General features: G+C 47.2%; 1 protein-coding gene across 3 annotated transcripts in view; it reads left to right on the top strand.

Moving 5' to 3' along the window:
• The window catches only part of SGSM3 (small G protein signaling modulator 3), a 28486-nt gene extending 6116 nt beyond the window's left edge, over positions 1–22370 (top strand). For all 3 annotated transcript variants that reach the window (XM_033057079.1, XM_033057080.1, XM_033057081.1), the window contains 21 exons: positions 3347–3429; positions 4657–4742; positions 5845–5911; positions 7294–7502; positions 7643–7750; positions 8518–8661; positions 9035–9230; positions 9432–9577; positions 10476–10703; positions 11554–11608; positions 15004–15131; positions 15466–15621; positions 16126–16180; positions 16602–16651; positions 17881–18033; positions 18131–18201; positions 18492–18540; positions 18762–18847; positions 19183–19305; positions 20704–20764; positions 21172–22370. In XM_033057079.1, the coding sequence (XP_032912970.1) occupies positions 3423–3429; positions 4657–4742; positions 5845–5911; positions 7294–7502; positions 7643–7750; positions 8518–8661; positions 9035–9230; positions 9432–9577; positions 10476–10703; positions 11554–11608; positions 15004–15131; positions 15466–15621; positions 16126–16180; positions 16602–16651; positions 17881–18033; positions 18131–18201; positions 18492–18540; positions 18762–18847; positions 19183–19305; positions 20704–20764; positions 21172–21255 (2262 nt within the window). In that variant the 5' untranslated portion in view covers positions 3347–3422 and the 3' untranslated portion in view covers positions 21256–22370. The remainder of the gene's footprint in view (positions 1–3346; positions 3430–4656; positions 4743–5844; positions 5912–7293; positions 7503–7642; positions 7751–8517; positions 8662–9034; positions 9231–9431; positions 9578–10475; positions 10704–11553; positions 11609–15003; positions 15132–15465; positions 15622–16125; positions 16181–16601; positions 16652–17880; positions 18034–18130; positions 18202–18491; positions 18541–18761; positions 18848–19182; positions 19306–20703; positions 20765–21171) is intronic.
• The last annotated feature ends 206 nt before the right edge of the window (positions 22371–22576 follow it).

The raw sequence follows: 22576 nt of genomic DNA, 5'->3' as shown, positions 1-22576 counted from the left end.
TTTTTTTTTCCTTAAAATCAGTGGGGGAAGAACAGTCCTGGGAAGGAGTTTCTGTCCCAAAATAAAGCTTCTACTGAGAGGCTCCAGACAGCATCATTTTGTGCTTAGCACATCCAGGCATTACCACCACAGGCTTAAGTGGAGATCACATACGGCAAAAGAGGCCAAGCAGGTAAAACACAGGCAGCAGGAGATTGCTATCTGGTGTTTGCCAGGAGCTAGGTAATTGAAATCTCTCATACTACTGTGGGCAAGAGCCAGTGTGTCCAGGGGAGGCACAGTATTTCCAAGTAGAGGTAAATTTGCAGGACTCCTTTGCAAACATCAATTTCTAAAGGACACCTGCACTAGAAAATAAACTAATTGGACATAATCCTGCATGGTGTGTGTTTGCAACTCGAACGAGGGTATTGCAGGTAGAGTTCTTCACATGGCTGTACTTGATGCTGACTGCGTGCTTCCCCTGCAGCCTTCTTTTTTGGGTACATCACACCTGTCTTCTAGCAGGCTGGAATCAATGGTTGTGTGATTTATTTTGGACACTGAATGCAAAAAGTAAATCTATGATTAACAGGTACTATTTGCATTTTAGCAAAAAATACATTTCTTTCAAAATATGAGGACTACCTGTCTGACCTGTGTGACCACACTACCACACTACCTGTGTGACCAGAATTGCTTCATATAAGAAACTTAAATTGCCCTTGAACATGGGAGATGCTCCTTAATATGTGGGTGAAACTGGTTTTAATTTTGTAGTAATGAGGGCTTGGGAATTGGTATTAATATTTGTTGGATCTGATTGTTTTCTTCCTTTGTATTTCTTACTGTTGCTTTATTTCAGAAGAGTGTACGTTGCAAATAGCATAGCAATTTCACAAATATGGTTTTATTAGCTTTGTGGAACCCCTTTTCTTACTTGCTATCTCCTGGCTAGGAGAGCTTAATAGTTGCTTCAGATTTATATCCCTCAGTCAGAGAAAAGACCTTCCTGTATCAATCCCACAACTAGATATCTTCCTCCTCCTTCTGGCTCTCACTAGGTGGTGCCTGGCAGTGTCAGGGAACCTTCTTCCCTGTTCCTGTAGTGCTGAAAGGGCTGTTTCAGTGACCTCAGCACTTTCTCTTGGGGACACCTGGCTGTGAGGGCAGTGCCCAGGGCAGTGTCTCCATGTGCCACAGTAGGAGCCTTCCCTTGGTGTGATTCCTGCTGCTCACCCTGCCCTTCTGTACAACCAGGCCAGCAGCAAGGTGAGCCTTACGCTCTCTCTGGGCTCTGTCCCAGATGGGTGCTTGCAGGAAGGTTTCTATGGGAACCAGGGGCAGGAAAAACCTGCCCACCAAGTTCAGTGCTCTAATGTCAGGGACAGGAGAGCAGGCAGGGGAGTGATCCCCAGCAAGGCGGAGGCCAGGGCGCGATGACGTGGACTGGGGAGGGTGTTTATCTGCTACACCTGTCTTGGGACAAGGAGAGACTCAATCAGCACTCTCCTGCCCTGTTTCCAAGTACTGTAGTTAATTCCCATGTTATGAGTTTTTTTCTCAGCCTGACACCCTGGCCTGCCTCCTCCACAGCAGGTTGGGTCAAGCAGTGGTTGTGCATGCAATAAAGGTAAGTAATGACTGAGGGGAATCTCTACTCACAAGCTCAAGGCACTGAGGATGGATTCAGAGCACAGGCAATGAGAAGCATGGCAGATGTACCAGGTGATGGCTGCCTTCCTAGTAAAAGCCATTTGAAACAGGGTTTAAGTGGGCTGAGATAAGGCAGGGGAGGACACCGTGCAGGCTCAGGAGCAGAGCAGTCATGCTAGCAAGGCAGTGAAAAAGCATCGAAATGCATTCACAGCAATATTGAAAGGGAAGTAAGTAATATCAGCCAATTTACCTGCTTGGGGGTGCATGCCCTGTGTGTTCCCATGTAATGTGAGCATGCAGATGCTCATTTTGTAGTTGCTGTTTTATCTTCAACTGCTAAGAGAAGAGTTGGTGCTAAGGAAACAAAATGGGATGAGAGCATAGGGAAGAACAGACGAACATTTACGGAACTGGTGAACATACAACTGACCATCCTGTGGACAACATTACTTCTCAGAAACAAAAGCTGGATTATTTTTTTTTTTTTTTTTTTTTTTGGTGATTCTTTTTGCCCTAAGAGTTGGTGTCAGAATGGATCAGAATGTCTGTTTATCCATGCTGGCCTTTCTCAAGCAGAGAGCTGCTTAAATCTATAAGGAGGAAACCTTATCATTTGTGTTCCCAGACACAGATGTTTTTTATGCTTTTGCAGTGTTGTACAGCTTCTTATCTTGGAGTGCTGTAACAAGTTGCTTCCTGGCTGCAAGTGCTCGCTGGCAAACTCACTGAGATGCAAAGACAATATAACCTTGTACTAATCACCACTGGAAAACAACTTGAATAGGGCCTGTGGGATGAATCCCTGGGGTTCCTCCTTTTAGCAACTTACAGTCATAAGTAGCTTTACTGAGAAGGGAAGCTGGAAAAGCCATCCTAGATGTGCAAATGTTAGTTTCTCCCAGGTTCTTTCCCAAGGAAGTGTGGGTGACTGAGCTATCCCAGCACTGGCTTTATCTCTGCTTGGTAGAGGTGTCTCTTGCTGTTTCCCATACACAAATTGTAAGGTTGATCATAAAGTCCAGAATCTCTCTGATTACTGAACTATTCCAGCCTAGAAATCCCCATAGAAATCCCCATAAAAATCTGCTGTTAACTAGTGTCAGGAAAGCAAGGAGGGGAGCTCCATCTCCTGATTTAGTTCAGAAGAGCCTGGTTTGACTCATTGCAGACGTACTGGATAGCATCTTGTCCACATCCACATGCTTCAGGGAGTTGTATTCTGCAGCCCTACACACTTTACTCCTGTGCTTTGTGGTGCTACTCCTAAAATCTCTTTTGGACTTATTGCATCTAATGATACCTCCTTAAACCCTTTTCACCCCTCCTGACCCTTCTCCATGGTCAGTGTCTTCAGAGAATGATGATGTATGGGTTTTTTTCTTAGTTTACATCATTAAATACAGAACTCACAATAAACAATGGAGAAGGTGTTAAAAGTTGACTCTTTTTTTAAAATTCTTTCAACTAGCAATGCTGTTATTTCCACAAGAAATTTGGCAAATGACTACCCTTTCTAGCTGGTCAGTTGGTATGAAACCAAAAGGAAATTCCAGTCTCTGGAATTTATTTCTTGTGGAGGTGGAACTTAAATACTAAGGAATTTAACATTCACATGAGGAAGTTGTGTGTGAGGGGTCTGTCAGTCCCCCACTGTGTTCTTAGATGCTAATTGAATTCTCTCATCACCCTTTTTTTCTTTTTATAACAGGAGTGTAACATCTCACCTCTGTGGACAGCGTTTCTGGACCTGCTGACACCTGTGCCACTCAGCCTTGCCTAGTGCAATGTCAGGTGAGCACACAGAAATTTGACACAGTATCTTCTCATTTGGCTACTTGCTCTGTCTTCACCTGAAACTTCATAACAAAGGTTTTGGTTCCAAGAGCCATTCTTTACATGAGCATGCTTTCTGGTCAGATTGAGAGAAAGAAAACTTTGTAGCCCAGCAACCTTTTCACTCAGGTAAATTCAGTTCCTTCTTTTACCATGTAGAAACTTTTTCAGCCATTGAACAGAGAGGAAGAAGGAGGTTGAAATGTGGTCTGCCTTCCCCATTTTTCCTTAAGATTTGCTTGATTCTGTTCTCCCCCCAAAATTTCCCCCAAAGTGAGTGACTCACAATGGCTGTGAGAGATTTTTGCTGTACAGTGATAGCTTTGGACAGGCAGAATGCTGAAGAATAACTGGAGTTCAGTTGTGGACTTCTGAGATACAAACTTTGCTAAAGACTAGGTCTTCTCCTTCTTAGAGAAGCCAACTTTCCACCCTGTACTCTTTTTTAAACCTTCCTTCCTGGTCCAGCTGGTTATTTCAGGGCGCTTAACCGTGGGGGAGACTGTGCTTCAAGGCCAGGTAGATCTTTGTCTTGCTGGTAGAACAATAGAAGACTTGGGGCATATTAATCTGCTTCAATTGCAAGATTAGATGTCTGCTTGTATTCCAAGGGAAGCTGTTCACTGGGGTTCTACCTGAGACTGTAAGGATGCTTGTCTTGAACACGAAAGACCAAGATTGTTGGTGTACTTTCATTGCTGCAGCTCTCTATACATGGTCTGACAATATCTCAGCCCACTGGGAAAAAAGGGAGCAGTTGAATATCTTTCTGAGGGCTCTGATTTTCTATTCTGGTGCCTGAGTGACAGTTTCAGGAAGCTCTGGAGTGCTGCTGGTGCTGGTCCATAGGAGGAATTTACTTCTGCAAAATAATATTTATGATACTCCTGGCTTTTTGCTGATCACACAGCTTTTCCAAGCAGTGAGTGATCATATGATGCCATGGAACTATTTCTCTTCCCTAGAGGAAACTCCATTTGGCTTTTGGTTAATAAAAAGGAACAAAACCATCTGAAATTACTGGCTTCCCTGGTGAAGTGGGAGCTGTCTCACTGTTTAGAGTAGCAGTAGCAACAAACTGATGAGTGAGTCCTTCCCATACTGAAGCAGTCTTTATTGAGTGTGTATCTTCCAAGGGTGTTCTTCCAGGTTTTCGCTGCTATGTGTTGATCTCTTTCTGTTTAGGCCATCACACTCCCTCTGCTGGAGGTCCCTTCTCAGCACTCACACCTAGCATTTGGCCTCAGGAGATCCTGGCAAAATACACTCAGGTACAGTGTGGGGCAGGGTGGGGATGTCCTCTGGCTCTGCAAAAGTAGAGGGAACCTGTTTTTTTGTGATGGTCTTTGAAAGCCACAAGGAAAAGAAGGGAGAGGTGCATTTTTCCTCCAGTGTCTTGGTTGTGGACTTCACATGTTTTGTGGTTGCATTCTGGCTGTTGCAAGAGGATCTTGCAGAGCACAAAGAAACTTCTGTGAATTCCCTGCTATTTTGCAACTATTGCTCCACTGTAAAAATGTTGACACCCTCAGGGAACCTCTGTCATCATCAAGCTACTCTGGATGGCTTGTGCATACCAGGAAATGCTAGCCTCAAGCTTGTCACCAGGTGGGTAGAGCAGGAAGGAAGGAAGCAGCTGTGAAATTTTGTAATTTAGCTGCAGTGTTTGCTGAAAGCAGATTAAAGCTTTTTTTGGAGACCTGTGGGCAGTGCCTCTTGCTTCTTGGGTGCTGCCCAGGTGCAGTACTTACGAGAGTCTCCACAGGAGGTGCGAGTGGGCTTGCAGGAAAAGGGAGAGAGCAGTAGGTTTTTACTCCTAAAAAAAGCCTGGAGGTAATCTGCAGCATGTGTCCCCCAGTACACCCCAATGCCAACCATGACCCCAGATGAGGAAGGCTGAGATTTGGGTCATGGATCTTAAGTTTCTTTGGCCTCTAATTTGGACTTGCATCACAGGTGCAAATCCCAGTTTTGCCTGCTGCCTTTCAAAGGCAGGAGATGGAGTGGTGCTGTGTATTGGTGATGCAGACAATAGAGGCCATGTTAGCTGGTGTGTATATATTCTACAGTCCATGAGAAGGGCTGCATGTCCCTCCAGGTGGGCAATTCTGATCTTGATAAGATGCTGAGATCACGTCCTGCTGGGAAAATCTGTATAGTTTTTTTCCATGGAGAAGTCAAAATGGGAATGGCAGGCAACATCTCAGCTGGGAATTGTGGAGGGAGGCTTTAAAAATTAAAGGGCAAGGGGTCTAGTTGCTCAAAGGGCACAGAGTGGGCAGTGGTGGGATGAGGCAATACCTATGTGTCTTTGTTTGGTTATTCAGTGATAAACTGTTGAGAATGTCTGTCTTCCTCCCTCACATTTCCCAGAAAGAAGAATCTGTTGAGCAGCCAGAGTTCCGCTATGATGAATTTGGTTTTCGAGTTGACAAGGAAGGTAAAACCAGTCCCGTCCCTCCCACTTGCGTTGTGTCCAGCCCTCCTCATGCTTTCAACTGTGGCAGGATTTTGCAGCCGTTCTGTGCTAAGTCTTGTCTACTCACCTGTTTCTGTATCCTACTATTTGTAAATAAGTGCATTAGATGTCCTGGCCTTCTGGAAGTCCAGAACATAGACTATGCAACAGTCATTTCCATCCCCTTATGCCGTGCCATGGGGAAGAGGGAGAAAAGTTGAAGAGTTACCATTTCCATTAGCAGCTGGAGAAGGGCAACTTTCCCAGTTCACAGTGGGATCTCCACTGTGTTCAGTAGCACTGCAAGGGCTCATAGCAGGCACAGTGAAATGTGCTGTCTGCAGAAAAACTCATGGCCAAGGTGAGTGGTGGTATGTTCTGCTCACCTCAGCATCTCAATAAAGTGTGGGGCAAATTGTTGGGGAAAAAAACTACATCCCAGTTTTTCTGCAAGCTATGGAGGCAGGCAACCAAATAGAAGGAGGCATGGAGTGCTGTTGAAGCTGAGCATTGCACTACAACAGCTGGCTGCCTTAGCAAAGAGGAAGAGAAAGGAGTGGGAGATGTAGGAATTGTTTCATGTGCTCTAGGGGTCATTCCCAGGGCTCAGGCTATATAATGTAAGGGCAGAAGCTGTTTGCATGTGTGCCCTGAGGCACCTTGAGGCATAGAAGATCCTCTTTGAAGCAATGACCTGAAGATGAGGACAGAACACAGTGATATTTTTTTTCAGCCAGAACATTTGATAGACGTGTGCATTATAAAATCTACAGAAAGATTTGGAGTGCATTGTTGGGAGGTATTGTATGATGAAGGACAGAGTGCCTTATGTCAAACCTGTCTTTGTGCTAAAGTATCTATTTTAGGAAGCCAGCGTCAAGCTAAAGTGCTTTCTCATTATGAATTTGGAAGTGTCCTTATTAAAGAATTTTTGGTGATTAGATATCCCCAAAGTTAACATTTTGCACCTCATTACTTCCATGAGCATATAGCTTCTGCTTTCCAGCTCTGAGGCTTGCTATGCTTTTGTCAGCCTGATTTACAGATCCTTACAAAACCCAGCAGGATGACTGCTGCCAGGATCTTGTTTAATTCCAGCCACACTGTGCTCTAAATCACAAGTAAGTAGAGACTGGAAGCCTACTGATAGCTTCTTAGTTCTCAAGACTTCTGCTTATGACCATAAAATTTGCTGCATGAAGCAGGCAGTTAGAAACCAGCCTTTGCCTTTCCATATTCTGATTGGAAGATATGAAGTTTTGAGTGTGCTATTTTCAGACATCCATCTATTCCCCACCCTGCCGTGTGTTAATTTCCTTTCGAGTTCCCTCTCTCATTCCTTTCTCCTCCCTTTGCTGAGGCAGATGGTGCTGAGCCGAACTCCAGCAAGCTTCTGGGGGTCCCACTGACGGAGGAGCCACAGCAGAGGCTCAAGTGGCAGGCTCATCTGGAATTCACACACAACCATGATGTGGGCGACCTCACCTGGGACAAAATTGAGGTCACCCTGCCACATTCAGACAAGCTGCGCTCCCTGGTGCTGGCCGGCATCCCACACAGCATGAGGCCACAGGTGAGAACGCTGCTTGTTCTGGGCAGGCACTCCTGCCTGGAGTAAGAGATCATGGAATGGGATCTCTTGGTTGAGAGGGTGCCAGATGATGGCTTTCTGTGCCTGGCTGAGTGACTACTCTGTTCACCGTGTCCCCCCAGCTGTGGATGCGCCTTTCAGGGGCTTTGCAGAAGAAGAGGAACTCAGAGATGTCATATCGAGATATTGTGAAAAACAGCTCCAACGATGAAACCATTGCTGCCAAACAGGTAGGAGATACTTCCTAGTGCTGAGTGGGAAGAAGGGCAACACTTGCTGTGTGAGGAAGATGGGGTGTCTGCCTGACTTCTGCAGTAGGGGCAGTTGAGAGGATGTGTGGTTAAATCCTGCTAAAGCTTAGTCCTGTGAGGTATATTTCTCCTCTTTTTTGTTGCAATAGCAATTGTTTAGCTCTGTTCTTTTCTAGGACAGCAGGGAATGCATGCATCCATGCTACTTGCAGACTAGAAAAATGCTGCAGCTGCATCTCAGCAAACATCCTGATACTGAGAAAAGGGTGAAAGGTTGACATGCACTTCTGTTGAGGTTGTGGCAGCTGCTTTCAGGGCCTGTCTTTGTTCCCTTGAACACAACGTTTCTGAATACCAGCAAGACTGTTAAAGGGTGTTTTGCCTCTTCCTTTGACCTCATGGATTTGGACAGGTTGTTGGTTTTTCTCTGGAATACATTTGTTGGGAAGCCATGCTTGAAATCCAAGCAGATGTAATTCCCAACTAGTGTATGTTTTCTATTGTCAGTGGTGAAACTAGGGTCTGGGTTTAGACAAGTATCTCTAGGGATTCAGCAAGCCACTGTCTGCACTGGCATTTTCCCACATGCTTAGACAGGAATACCTTCTTTGATGCCTGAGGACTTGCAGGTGGGTGTGGGGAGGCAGATTTCCCTGAGGCAGGGGTTCAGGGGAAGTGCAGAGAGCTGAAGGCAGTTTTTCAGATGCTGCAAGCTGACTCTGTCCTTGTTTATGGCTGCCTGACAGATTGAAAAGGACTTGCTACGTACAATGCCCAGCAACGCCTGCTTCTCCAACATGAACAGCATCGGGGTGCCACGGCTGCGCAGGATACTACGGGGACTTGCCTGGCTCTACCCAGACATTGGATATTGTCAGGGCACTGGCATGGTAACCTGCTTTCAGAGTGTCCTTGTCAGTTTGTCTCTGGTTGCACAGGAGCGAGTTATTTGAGGTAGTGCTGCCAGATATTGTAGTCTCCAGCTGAGCTGAAGAGAAATCCCTTCCGCTTGGAGCACTTTTCCTAAGGCAAGGAGAGCAGAGTAGCACCACACGTCCAAAGATATGGAAGACTTTGGCCCATCTGTGGGGGAGGGGGCAGTCATTATACTGAGGAGAAATCCCTTCAGTGAAGACTGCAGTAGAGCTCCTGTGGAAGGAAGATTTTGTCACCTAGACACCGGTTCATCTCTACATGTGAGAAAGTGAGGAAAGAGTTCTACTCCTCTTAGAACATGCAGTTTTTCTTCCTTAAAAATCCTAGGTGGCTGCCTCTCTGCTGCTCTTCTTGGAGGAGGAAGATGCCTTCTGGATGATGTGTGCTATCATCGAGGAATTGGTTCCTGCCTCCTACTTCAGCACCACCCTCATGGGTGTGCAGACAGACCAGCGTGTCCTGCGGCAGCTCATCGTGCAGTACTTGCCCCGCCTGGACAAGCTGCTTCAGGAGCACGACATTGGTAAAAGTGTGCCCTGGAAATTTCTTGCCAGGGTGACATGCAGACAAAGAGTATTGTTTTTTCACAAAGAGGACCAACAGGGAGAGGAGCAAACCTCCTGACCCTGGAGGCAATGTGTGGAGGAAAGCTCTTAGGAGAGTCCACCTTCACTGGTTGACTGACTTCCTTTGTTGAGATTATTTTCCATGTCTCTGTTTGCAGAGCTCTCCTTGATCACCTTGCACTGGTTCCTCACCTCCTTCGCTAGTGTTGTCCACATCAAGCTGCTGCTGCGTATTTGGGACCTCTTCTTCTACGAGGGCTCTCTGGTGCTGTTTCAAGTCACTTTGGGCATGCTAAGTATGAAGGTAATTCCCAACTCCTCTCCCTCCTTTATAGTACTTCAGTGTTTAATTCTGAGATTTAGGGGCAAGAAGGTTTTGTATCCACTTGCTGTATGTGGTTTGGGAGTGTGTTAGGGAAGACGACTTCCTGCTACCTTCAGAGCTGGAGGCTATGAAAAACTTCTAAGGCACTTCACAGAAATTAGAGATTGCTGTTTCCTGTGCATACCTCATTTCTTGCCACATAATTAAACCTCATCAACTGCCACCCTCTAATCAGTCTAGATCCCAGCCTGAGGGTCCATCTTATCTAAGCCCAAACGGATTGTGATTTTGCACAATCTGGGAGGAAAGAAAAAGCCAAAGCTGTGATCATCTGGGAAGTTTTGGATGGCATTGCTTAAATGCTCTAAGAGATGAGCATTGTTCTGACTGCATTTGATTTGACTGGTCTGATCTTTTCCTTTTCTGTGTGAAAAACAGTTTGCTGTGTAAAGGGCAGGGGTGATCCTGCTGGGAGTATGGAGAAGGTGGAGCACAGTTTGGCATGGTAGGTGCTCTAGACTGCAGCTGCCATTCTCTTATCCCTAGCAAGATCCCTGATGTGACCAGTCCTAGTGGTTGATGCAGAATAGATTTGAGTTTGGTTTTCTATGCCGATTTGATTTAATTTCAGTGGTGAGTTCTGTGATTCAAAAAAATGCCAGCTAGAATTCTGGGAGGAGAGTGAGTAGAGGAGTAAAAAGTGCTGTTTCCCTCTAAAAAGTTGCTAGGACTTCTGCTGTTGAAGGTTTTTTTTTAATGCAGTTTTCTAGTTCTATCTGCCCAAGCTGTACACTGAATGTAAAACTGCATCTAGCAGCATCAGGAGCACAGCTGTCATGTTCACCCCTCCATGAGGCAAAAATGACTGTTGTTGCAGGAGGATGAGCTGATCCAGTCCGAGAACTCTGCCTCGATCTTCAACACGCTGTCAGACATCCCAAGCCAGATTGAAGATGCAGATGTGCTGCTGCGAGAGGCCATGCGCGTGGCCGGCTCGCTGACGGACGTGGCGGTGGAGACCCAGCGCCGCAAGCACCTGGCCTACCTCATTGCTGAGCAGGGACAGCTGCTCAACTCCAGCACCACTGTCAACAATCTATCCAAAGTCAGTGCACAGGGTCCCACTGCCTCTGCTGCTCCCTTCTTACCGTTCCTTATGTATTTCCACCCAATTACGGTTTGTGAGTAAGAGGTCCTTCTGTTTGAGAGGATTTTTGGTTCCAGGATAATTGCTACCCAGTGAAGAAAATGTATCAGGAAGTTCTATACCAATGAAAAACTGCCAGATCTGTCCTGGTTGATAAATCCCCTGATGAAAGAGATATTAGCATTAATTGTAATTATTATTCATGAGGGTGATGATGAAATGTGATACATTTTGTTGATGGAAACTAAAAGAAGCAACATAGGCTTGTTCAAGCCAAGAATTCGCTTGAAGCACACAGAGTAGAAACTGGATTTAATCCATTAGTAAGAAACTGGTACACTAAAATAACCTTGGAAGGTAGAGTCAGAACACAGCAGCAGCTGCTTTTGACAAGCCAAATTAAAGATGCACCTGTGTTTAATCTTGGACTAAAATCTACAGTTGCAGACAAAACAAGCAATTCTAAAATGTGAAAACACTTAGAAATTTATATACAATTACATGTAGAACTGCTTCTTACAACAAATAGAGTTAAAATTATTTACATGGTTTATGGTTGATTCTTGAACTTCAGTTATGCTTTTATAATAATTAAGGTATAAATAACCTGTTACACATAGAGCAGTAGAGCCGATTCAATGCATTAGGACTAGAACAACTCCTGTCTAAAACTGCCAATTTGCTGGCCTGCCTCTTCTAGTGGTAACTGTCAGGACCCCTTGCCCAGAGCTGACTGGTGTGGGGAGTTGCTTCATTTTATTTCTGAAATCTCTACTAATGTGTGCACTCTCTTTTCCCTCTCCTGCAGATTGTGCGGCGCAGGACTCAGCGCAGGAAATCCGGCATCACATCTCTGCTTTTTGGTAAGGACAATCCTGCACCTTTCATGTGTAGCTGGTGGCTATAGCAGCTTAGGAGGGAGGGGAGCAGGCAAAGTAGGGAAACGTTGGGACAAAGGGATTGGAGAGAAGGGAGTCAGAATTGAAGGATGAGAGGGAAGAAGTGCAAGTTACTAGTTGCTTTCTTTGATCTGAGCTCAGAAAGTAAATTTTAGGTGAGACAGTCCATGAATAGTGACCAACAGGAGGAGCAGCTCAACCCAGCTGTAATGTCCTTCTTGCACTGACCAAGAGGTCAAGCACATTTTCATTATATTTCCCTTACTTATTCTGAGAGTTTGATGTTTTGAATGCTTTTGATTCTTAATTTTCTTCACTTATGAGCCAAGCCAACATATATCCAGAAAGGGCACAGTCACAATAGCTTTTGCAGAGGTTTAAGAGTAACTTATTTCTTGACTCCATAAAAGCCCTTTCTGCTGTAAGCCTCACTGTCATCACCTTACTTGAAATTGGCTAGCCTTCTTGAAATTGCCACATGCAACCACAGGAATTGTTTTTCCGGAAGAAGACAGCATGCTGAATTTACAGGGCTCAAACGGTGTTCCTGTTGTGGTTGAAATGGTCTGAATAAATCTAAAAATGGCCTCTACTGGTCTTTCCAGAGAGGAGCTTTTCTGATGTTCTCCAGGAAGCTGATATATTGTCACAGGCTTCCTACAAGCACATAGAGCATTACTCAGAAAAACTATGATAGAATACCCACAATGCTGTAAAATCAAGCATGCAGAAGTGAAGAAACACAGGAAAGTTGCTTGTGCAACCTAAACTCAAGACTTTTTGTATGTAGTGCTCTCATAGAGTTGGTACAGCCTGAACTGGAAAGGAACATGGCTGCCACATGCACCTTTCTTGGGTCTCAAATAGTCTCCTTCACAGTTTTGAGTATTTTTATGAAAGTGATAGTGAGTTATGCACATAGATAAACTTTAAGTACAAGCTTCAAAATATATCAGTGGTAGCCTCACTTTAGTGGGGCTTCTGTACAATGACCATCATGTGTTTTACCTAGCATTATTCTTAGTATTTAAAATGTTGGTTAAAACTGAGAAGTTGTCATCTTGCAGCAGTTGACCACAATGGAAAAATTCAGCCCAAGTGAGAGGAAGGAAAGCTTGTATGTGATAAATTCACCCTCTACTGGGACCTGACAGTCAATCCTAAATGTAAAGTCTGCTGCCTTTGATAGTTACTGTGTAGCTACTGGTGCTTAATCCTCATCTGGGAGGAAATGAGAATTTACCCAGAATTTAATTCTTCTTCCTTAGAGTGACTTCAGATGTGGCCGTAACTTGGGCAGGAGCCATAGAATAGCAGGAGCAGTTTTTAGAAGAGACCTCTCACTGTCTGTATTCCAGTGTCTCCTGCTTGAATGTCTTTTGCTCATGCTAGATCAGGTTGGTCAGGGCTTTTTGTAATTGAGATTCAAAGAGTTGAACCAGATTTGTAATGCAGGAAGAGAAAGAAATAACAGAAAGTAATTTGGCAGAGGGCAGAACATGCAAGAGATGTTTCCTGTTGTGTGGGCATTGCACCAAGGGAATGCAGAAGAGCTTGTCCTGTGCAGAGCTGTGCAGCTCATCAGTCTTTGCAGGCTCAAAGCAGAGGTGTGGCTGAGCATGCTCTGTGGTTTCCTGTTTGGAAATGTGGGTGTTGAAGTTTGAAAGTGTATATGTTGAGTGCAGTGAGGTGAGTCTGGGGGACATGCCAATTGCTTTCCTCTGTACCATGTCCACTCTAAACTGGGAGATTGTGGAACTTGCTCTTCCCACATCCCCTACTTGTGTTTGGCTAGGATTGATCTGAGAGAGAAGAGCAAGGTATTTTGGCCAGATGGGACTGAGAGATGACAGAAAGAATCAATGATCTGTGTAAATGAGAGCAGCCCACAGAGCTTGTGTAGCTGTGGTTTAGTTTCTTCTCTAGTCACGTTCTATTTTAGCAGCATGAAATTTCTGGGAATCCCCAACATCTATGTGCTCACCTATCTATTTGCAATCTTTGCATCTCTGAATAGGAAGAATTCTTGCATGCTCTGTACCTAGCCCTGGATACAGAGGAGGAGGAGATTTTTTTTTTTTTTATTGCTTGGACTGGGAGTAACTATGCCCCACAATTTTTCTAGTCCAGAAGCAAAGTTCAGTTTTCTCTTATGCTCTGTGTATCTGATGTATATCAAATAATTTAATGTAGCAAATAGAAAACAGTTATAAAATAATTTTATATCTAATTTTGTGCTTTTATTTACAGTCCTAAAGTTTGGGTCTTTTTAATTAGGATCACATGATTAAAAGATACTGTTAATCATTTTTCAATTAGCAGAAGCTTAATGTGTGTAGAGCTGTTGTAGCAGCTGTAACTCAGGCCACACTTTATTTATATTGTTTTCTATAATGCTGCTAGAAGATAAGCAGAGTACTAATTTGCTAGCCAATTATTTACTTAGCTCCTGAATAAAGGCTGTGTTTGTATAAGCATTGAAGTTCAGTGAGAAATACATTAGTTTAAATGTTAATTTTGTTGATCAAGCTACCACATCTTCAGTATATTACAGAGGGAGCAAAAAAATAGATACGTGAAAGTACACTTTGGATTTAATACAAGATTATTTTTTTAGAAAAATAAGCCAATGGTACATTGTCCCCAAACATCAGGTACCAGTGTTTAAGGCATTCAGATACTGAATACTGAATACAGGTAACTGTCTAAAGAATCCATCCCATCAGGTGTCTTTCTGCATAAGATAATAGACAGAGGTTGTCAAAACTACTGGGGAAGACTAGTGATAGTTGAAAGATGCTTTGGTAATTTCTGTACACCCCAAACATTTGAAGTCTGGCTCTGACTTTATGACTGGCACAGCAAAGTGGGCTGTTTTGGTTTTTCAGATCTTTTCCAAGACATGGTGAAGAATGTGCTCTCAGCCTGTGAGTTATACAAATATCAGAAGTAATTCAACCAAAACTTGATTCAGTTTCAAGAGAATTTCAGTTGAAGGGAATTATTGCAAGTTCCCTAGTCTTGTGTCCCACCTTTCAGCTGACTGTGTATTCTAGACACTTCTCTAAAGTAGTACCGTGGTATACTGAGTTTCCTAGACAGATCAAAGATGACATATTCCCATTCCATCTGCAGTTTGAAGTATCATCTCCTTAAAATTTGATGCAGTCAAATTGATATTTGCTATTTACATTATTGAATAGGTTGGCAGTAAGTACCTGCCTTAGTTTAGGTACTTCTGATGTTAGGCTTTTTTGGTCTCTTCAGAACCAGGAATTTCTAATGGCAAGAAAAAAAATAAATACAATGCAATTGCTTTCCTTCCCTCACCTTCCCTCTTGCTGCATGGGCTCCACCAGGGGATGATGATCTGGAGGCACTGAAAGCCAAGAACATCAAGCAGACAGAGCTGGTGGCTGACCTGCGTGAGGCAATTCTACAGGTGGCACGGCACTTCCAGTGTGTGGATCCCAAGAACTGCATCATTGTGAGTGGAAACAGCTGAATCTGCATTGCTATGTGCTCCAGGCATGGGTTTTGTGTGTTCAGCAGGGCTATTCATGTGCTCCTGAAGTGCATTGAGAAAAGGGCTTGAGAAAGAGCATGCCGGGTGTAATGGCTGGAGGGTGAGGCTTGCTTAATCCATCTGTGGTGGAGGAGGGCTATGCTGAGAGGTTGTCTGCTGGCTAGGAGCAGGGATAGGTTTGGGAACAGGAGCAGGGAAAGGTTTGGGAACAGGAGCAGGCAAGCTTTGGCAGATAGCTGGGAGTCACCTGTGGACATTGATTCCTCTCTGCTCTGCTTGTGTGTGTGCCTGCTAGGATCTGACCCCAGACTACAGCATGGAGAGCCACCAGCGGGACCATGAGAACTACGTGGCCTGTTCCCGCACGCGACGCCGCCGAGCCAAGGCACTGCTGGATTTTGAGCGCCACGATGACGATGAGCTGGGCTTCCGCAAGAACGACATCATTACGGTGTGTCAGCCTGGGCACAGGCAGACCCAGCTTGTCTGGGACACTGCACTACCTCTCCTGCAGGGAAGGAGGGGAGGACATAAGCTCAGAGCCTGGTTAGGAGCCCAAGAGAAGCAGCTGGTGCTCCTAGGGACTGCCTGGGGATGAGGCAGTGTGTTCCTGTGAGTGTCATCCTGTGGGTTGTCCAGGAAAGTCCCTTTCCTGGCTGCTGTACAAAAGATGGATTTGGTCCAATTCAAGTCCCAGTTTAACACTGCACACTGAATTGTGATAAGACTGTAAAAACATCCATTTGCATTTAACTGTGAGCATCCCATCTGAAACTGGGGAGAAGAGGATGTTTGCAGTAACTTTGTGCCCTTGAGGGCCCTGGGCCATGTGGGAAGAGAACATTGGCAAAGCGGTCAAGAAGAAAGCAGTTCCTCACTGTGGACACACAGGCAGCTGTTCCCCTCCTGCCAGTGCAACCTCTTCAACTGGTATTTTTCACTCCCTCTTTTTCAGATCATTTCCCAGAAGGATGAGCACTGTTGGGTGGGAGAGCTGAATGGACTGAGAGGTGAGAACAGGTTGAGTTGCACTGGGGAGAATGGAGCCAGATGAAGAGCATCCATTCATCTACAACAGCTGCTCTGGCAGTAAAGTGTCTGCCAGGTACCCAAACTATCTGCCAGGGACAAAGGAAACATAGGAGAGCAGTCATGCAGCAGTGACCTGGTTACTTCTTGCAAACAGCAAGTTTAGGCTCCATCCTCCTGGCACGGGGTGGTTGGGTGCATGTGCACTGCTGCGTGTGGGCAGTGTCCTGTAACTGGCTTTCTTGTGCAGCTGCCTTAGTCATTGTGATTTTTTGAGGCTGCTTGCTTCCTTCTTTGGGGGTGGGCCCTACGAACTCTGATTTATTCTCAGCTCCCACTGGGCTTTCTGTAAGGATTTCTCAGTATCTTTGTCAGGCTCATCTCTTTGTTCACTCTTTGTAGGTTGGTTTCCTGCAAAATTTGTGGAGATCTTGGATGAGCGGAGTAAAGAGGTACTTGGAAACCCCACAATTGCAAAAAAACTTGACATGAAAAGAAGGGTTTATGTCATAACTGAAAAAAACACAGTTGAAAAGAACCATAGATTTCCCTCCTCCAGTCTGTTTGCTTTCTCTGGCCATTGAGTGCTTTGTGATGTGATCAGATAGCTTATCTTCCTCAGCTTGTTTGCTCCACTTCCTCATGCTGACCAAGTGGAGAATGAGGGCCCCAGATGGCTGCCAAGGCACCTGTGTGGGATGCCTGGGGTTGCAAGGACCCCAGAGGTGAAAGCTGAGAAAGCAGCAGGGAAAGAAGCACTGCAGTGCTTCTGTCTGCTCACAGCTGTCTGTGTTCTTTCACTCGTTTGAGGCTGTACCTATGGATCTTGCTCATGCTTTGTGACCATGACAGTAAACTCTCCCCAAGCAGCTGTGCCCAAGGGACAAAATGTCTTAGTTCCTCTTACAGGTGACAGTGATGGCATGGCACATACCTATAGCAGATACTTCAGTATGTCCTCAAGATTGGGGTAGTGTGTATGAGACAAACATCAGCAGCTGTTGACCTAAGCAATTTTCAGGGGAAGTGGAGAAGGCCCAGTTTTCTCTCTTCTCAGCATTTGGGGAGTGAGGAGGGATTCAAAGGCTGAGCCAGGAACCCCTAGAGAAGCCCCCAGAGAGATGTCACTATTGACATATTGCTTCCTTTCCACTCAGGGCTGGCTCCTTAGATGCAGATCACCTCTCTGTGCATAGAAATGTCTGCACTGCTGAGTGTTTCTCCTAACTGTGGAAACAGAGACAATCCCACTTTATGGGAGGGTTAACAGAGTTGACAGTGTGATACCTCAAAGTAGTGTACTCCCTGACCTGGAAATTCCTATCTGGTTCTGTTTGTCTTGACTTCTAGCAGCTTACAGAGTCTCAGAGACCCTCAGTGCAAGTCCCTCTCCAAACCTTAGCTCAGCCAGCATCACACCATCACATTCCTATATGCTGAATGCTGCTGGGATGATGCTGGGGTCACTTGTGTATTCTCCTGGGTATCACCTAAACACAAAGGTCCCAGGAGATCCCCCAGAGTAGCACAGAACACAGGGCCTATGCAAGAGCATGACAGGTGGATGGCAGAAAGGGGTTCTGGTGGGCACCTGGAAGTGGAATTGGTCTGTGCAGAGGTGTAGGTGAGTGGACCATCGCCATGCTCTGCCCCCTGAGAGCTGCTTCTTCCTGTTCCTCAGTATTCCATCGCTGGAGATGACTCTGTCACAGAGGGGGTGACAGACTTGGTGCGAGGGACACTCTGTCCAGCCTTGAAGTCCATATTTGAACATGGATTGAAGAAGCCATCTCTGCTGGGGGGGGCCTGCCACCCTTGGCTGTTCATTGAAGAGGTGAGATATCACAGTTCCTTTCATGGAGCAGTGTTACCAGAGGGCTAAGGTGACAGGATGTAGGGCAGGTGTGCTGAGTGTCCCTCTGTTCCTCCAGGCTGCAAGCCGGGAAGTGGAACGGGACTTTGACTCCGTGTACTCTCGCCTCGTGCTCTGCAAGACTTACAGGTCTGTGCCCTGCTCCTCTCTGCTCATCAAACTGATGCTGCTCTGCACCTTGGCAAGGCTCATGGTCTGCCCCATCCTCCTGTGGGTCAGCAGGCTGCTGTGCCTGTGCTGACCTGGGGCTGGCAGTGGCTCCTGTGTTTTCCTCTGGGTCTGTATCTGGCTCTCCCATGGTTGTGGGGGCACCTCTGGGCTCAGCAGTAGCATGAGAGCTGTGGGGGTATGAAGCAGGAAAGGCCTGTGTGTGCCCAGGGTGACTGGAGCTAGCTGGATATCTCTTGTGATCTTTACAGGCTTGATGAAGATGGGAAAGTCCTCACTCCAGAGGAGCTGCTTTACCGGGTGAGTGCTGCCCCAAGCCCAGCCAGAGCCCAGCTCCCATTCTGGGGACATTTTCCTGTGGAGTCTGTTGAAGGAGATGCTCAAGAGTCTCCCAGAACTTCCCTTAGCCCCTGTGGTGCTAGCAGGTGGCACTGGTGAGGGTGGGAGCTCCAGGGAGGGCAGCATTTGGCTGTGTTGCTGAAGTGGCTGCCCAGCAGTAACCACACCTTCCCTCCCTGCAGGCAGTTCAGGCTGTGAACATGACACACGATGCTGCACATGCACAGATGGATGTGAAGCTTCGTTCTCTCATCTGTGTTGGACTCAAGTGAGTCATCTGGCCCTGGTACCTTCAGCATTTTGGGTGCAAAGAGCTTAGAAGGGGCTTAAGGGCGGCAGTAGTTTCAATCTTAGGCCACAGAATTGTTTTTCCCCCCTCTCACTGCAGCCACTGGGTGAGACTTGTTCCTTGGGCATTGTGCTGGCCTGATTCCTAGCTGGAAGGAGCTCCTATTGTATGGAGTGGCTCACACAAGTTTACTGGGTTATCCTGTTCCTACTGGGGTGGGAGTCCAGGCTTGGCCTGAAAACAGACTATCCCAGAGGAATGAGGTTTTTTCCCTGGCTGCTGCTGAGTAACAGGCCTCTACCCCATTGTCGCAGCGAGCAGGTGCTGCATTTGTGGCTGGAGGTGCTGTGCTCAAGCCTGCAGACCGTGGAGAAGTGGTTCCATCCCTGGTCGTTCCTGCGCAGTCCTGGCTGGGTGCAGATAAAATGTGAGCTGAGGTGAGTGTCCCCATGGCATGTCCCCATGCCATTGTCTGGAATATATTTTCCTCCTCCTCTGCAGGAGGTGGCTCTCACTATGGCTGGGTTTGAGCCCTCTCCAATTAGTTGCAGCATAGCCTTCCCAGACATCGCAGCCACAGAGATTTCCTGCTGTGTGCTGCAGCAGCAACAAATCTCTGGACAGTTTATTGTGAGGCATTGTGCCTGCCTGATCCAAGAGCAGAGTTTGGCTCCTGGGGACCTGTTGTGACAAGCAGGCAGCCTTTGCCTGCCAGCAACCTCCTGCTGTACACCTACTCTGATGGAGAGTCTGCCTTTTTAACCCCACTGCTCTCCCTGTGTTTTGCCTGCCACTCTATAATTTGAAGCAGAGAGCAGGGAAGGTGCTAGGGACACAGTTGGACAGTCATTGGCTGCAAAGGAGTCAGTCACCCACTGACTGAGGTGAGGGAGTGGTGTCGGGGGCTGAAGGCAGCTTTAGTGCCTGAGGTCACACAAGGCAGTGTGGAGCCCAGGGCACACATCCCTGTGACTCCAGGCATCCATGTTCCTGGCCTCCTGCACTCTGCAAAAACCAGCAGAAGTCCCAGGGAGCTGGAGGGAAATCCCCTGCCATCACCACTGCTCCAGCCTGGTTGCTGCTGCTGTTCAGTGGGAGCTGGCTCTTGTATGCGCCACCCAGTTGCCTCGGGCCCCAGTGGGGGTATCTGTAGCCAGAGCAGGCCTGTGTGTGCACATTTCAGGGTGTTGTGTTCTCAGCCTGCTGCTGAATGGGAGGAGGTTTCCACCACCTCTGTCCCACAGCTGCTTTCTCACAGTGCCAGTTGGGCACACCAAAGAACTGAGTGGGACTGGTTCATATCTTACATCCTACTTCTCCCAGCCAGCAAGGGAGCACCTGTGCCAACCCCTTAAAGCACTTCTGCTGCAGAACACTTCTCTTGCTCCAGGGAGAGGGAGGGGGCTGCAGAACTCTGAAGTGCTACAGGCAGGGGTCTGCTTTCTGGAGAGGAACCTGCAATCTGCCATTGCCAGCTGCATGCATCCCCCTCAGCCAGGTGTGTCTGCCATCCTCCACAGCCCAGGGCTGCCTGTGCCTCCCTGTGCTGCTGCACCAGGCTCTGTAGGGGCTGCACTTGTCACATCTTCAAGCTCCTTCTTCCAGCCTGGACCTGGATGTGAAGCCCAGCAAGGCAGGGAAAACAGGGAATGAGTAACTGCTGCTTCTTTTCAACAGCATCAGACAAGGAATTTCATCCTTGTAGGCTTAGTGGCATGCCAGGACAAGCTGGGGAGACCGTGTATTTGTGTGCCTGGGACAGCAGTTGTGGGCAAAGGCTAGGAGTGTGGTCTGGGGGTCTGTTTTAACATCAGTTTCTTCTGGTTTTGTTGCAGAGTCCTCGGCAAATTTGCTTTCAGCCTCTCTCAGGATTGGGAGCTGCCAATAAAGAGGGAGGTGAGTAGGTGGCATCTCTTATTCTCTCACTCAGCCAGGGGCTTCACTTACTGCCTCCCTCTCCCTGCTTTGTGCTTCAGCCCATCCTCTACCTCCTCTGGAGCCAGCTCCAAAGGCTGTGGATGGGGCTGCTTTCCCTGCTAAGGCAGGCTGTGCTGCAGGAGCTGTGTAGCAGTGCTAGCTGAGGGGGCTGCCTGCCCTGCCAAGTGGGGCAGGGGGCAGTGACAGGCTCCCTTTCCCCAGTGCTCTCCAAACCAAAGAGCCTCTCCCTGTGTAAAGGTGGGGAGAGCAGAAAGCTGCTGTGTCTGGGTGCCAGAGGCCTTGGCGTGCTCAGGCTCTGCATGCAGACACAACCTCTTGTTCTCTGGGTGTGATGCACTGACCCAGCTCTCTGTGTCATCCTGCAGGAGAAGGAGAAGAAGCCACTGAAGGAAGGGGTGCAGGACATGCTCGTGAAGCACCATCTCTTCAGCTGGGACATAGATGGGTGACCCCCACCCTGCCCCATCCTGGGGACCTTCTCGATGGCGCATACTCCTCTCCTCCACCCCCTAATGTCTCACCCCCTGCCCTTCCCCACCCCACCCACTTGTATCTGTGACAAAATCCCCCATGGGGGCTGCCAGACCACCTGGAACAGATGGAGCAGTGCCAAGAGGCTGAGCTACCGACCCAAGGGGGTTGATGTTTGAGGGTGATGCTGCAAAGGGACAACTGTGTTCTGGCTACAAAAACCAAGTGCCCCTTCCCAGCTTTCCACATCTCTGCCACCCCCATCTTCTGCTTTCCTCAGCCCTGCCTCCCCACCACTGCTGAGGGGAGCAGCCTGGCTGGAGCCATTGTGCACTGCCACATGGGCTGGCAGTCACTGGGGGTGTGAGTTTGTCTGTGGCTGAAGCTGTGGGGAAGAGACTGCACTTGAGGGGTGGCTTGGATCCATGAGAGCTGGTGCCATTGACAGTTGGCACTGCAGCTGCATGTGGAACTGGGCTGGTGAGAGACTCACTGCTGTACAGGAGCAGGGAGAGCACATCTCCTCCCCATGCCAGCCAAGAGCTCCCCTCTGCTGGGGGACATGTGGACAAGTTGTTTTGACCAGGAGCTGAGAAGGGGGAACAGTTTCATCCCACCTCCCTGGCACTGGTGTGGGTGTTGACAAGAGTTGCCCAAATTTACCAGCCTGTTACCACTGTAACAGCCTTAGGGGATGGTCCTTGTCTCCTCTGGGAGCAGACAAAAACCATCTCTCCCCTAAAGAAGAGTGTTTCATGCTGTCATTTTAGTCTCTAGATGATTTTTACTGTTAACCAAAAAGCTGTAAATTTACTCCAGGAACATGTATATTTTGGCACCATTGTAGCTCAGGACAAGGTTTAGGTTGGAGTTGGCTCAGGGAGACTAAGTCGTCCTCCTCGCCCTGCGATGGCAATGGGGACGTGGGTCAGGAGTGGAGAATTGCTGCTTTGTGGTGGTGGCTCTGGATACAGAGTCTGTGACTTTCTACTGAAAGCGCTTGTCTGTGAGCACAAACTACTGATGGGATGACACTAGATTCTTACTTTCCTTTATTTGGTGGGTTTGTAAATAAAAACTGCGTCTTCGGAGAGTGGTGGGCTTTGTCTTATTTTGTGACAGGGCCAGGACTCAGTTTAATTTTTCCTTTCTGCCATTTGACAGATGTGCTGGCACCAAGGGATCTCTTTGCATTGGAGCAGCCCATGAGGTCAGGCAGCAGCCAGGGCAGAGCCAGTTCTACTGCCAGCAGTGGCAGCCCTGCCTCGCCTCTATGCCACCCAGCCCTAAGAGCAGGTC

Source organism: Catharus ustulatus, chromosome 4 (genome assembly GCF_009819885.2).
Source record: "Catharus ustulatus isolate bCatUst1 chromosome 4, bCatUst1.pri.v2, whole genome shotgun sequence".
NCBI lineage: Eukaryota > Metazoa > Chordata > Aves > Passeriformes > Turdidae > Catharus > Catharus ustulatus.
This window is presented reverse-complemented; position numbering and strand designations above follow the sequence as displayed.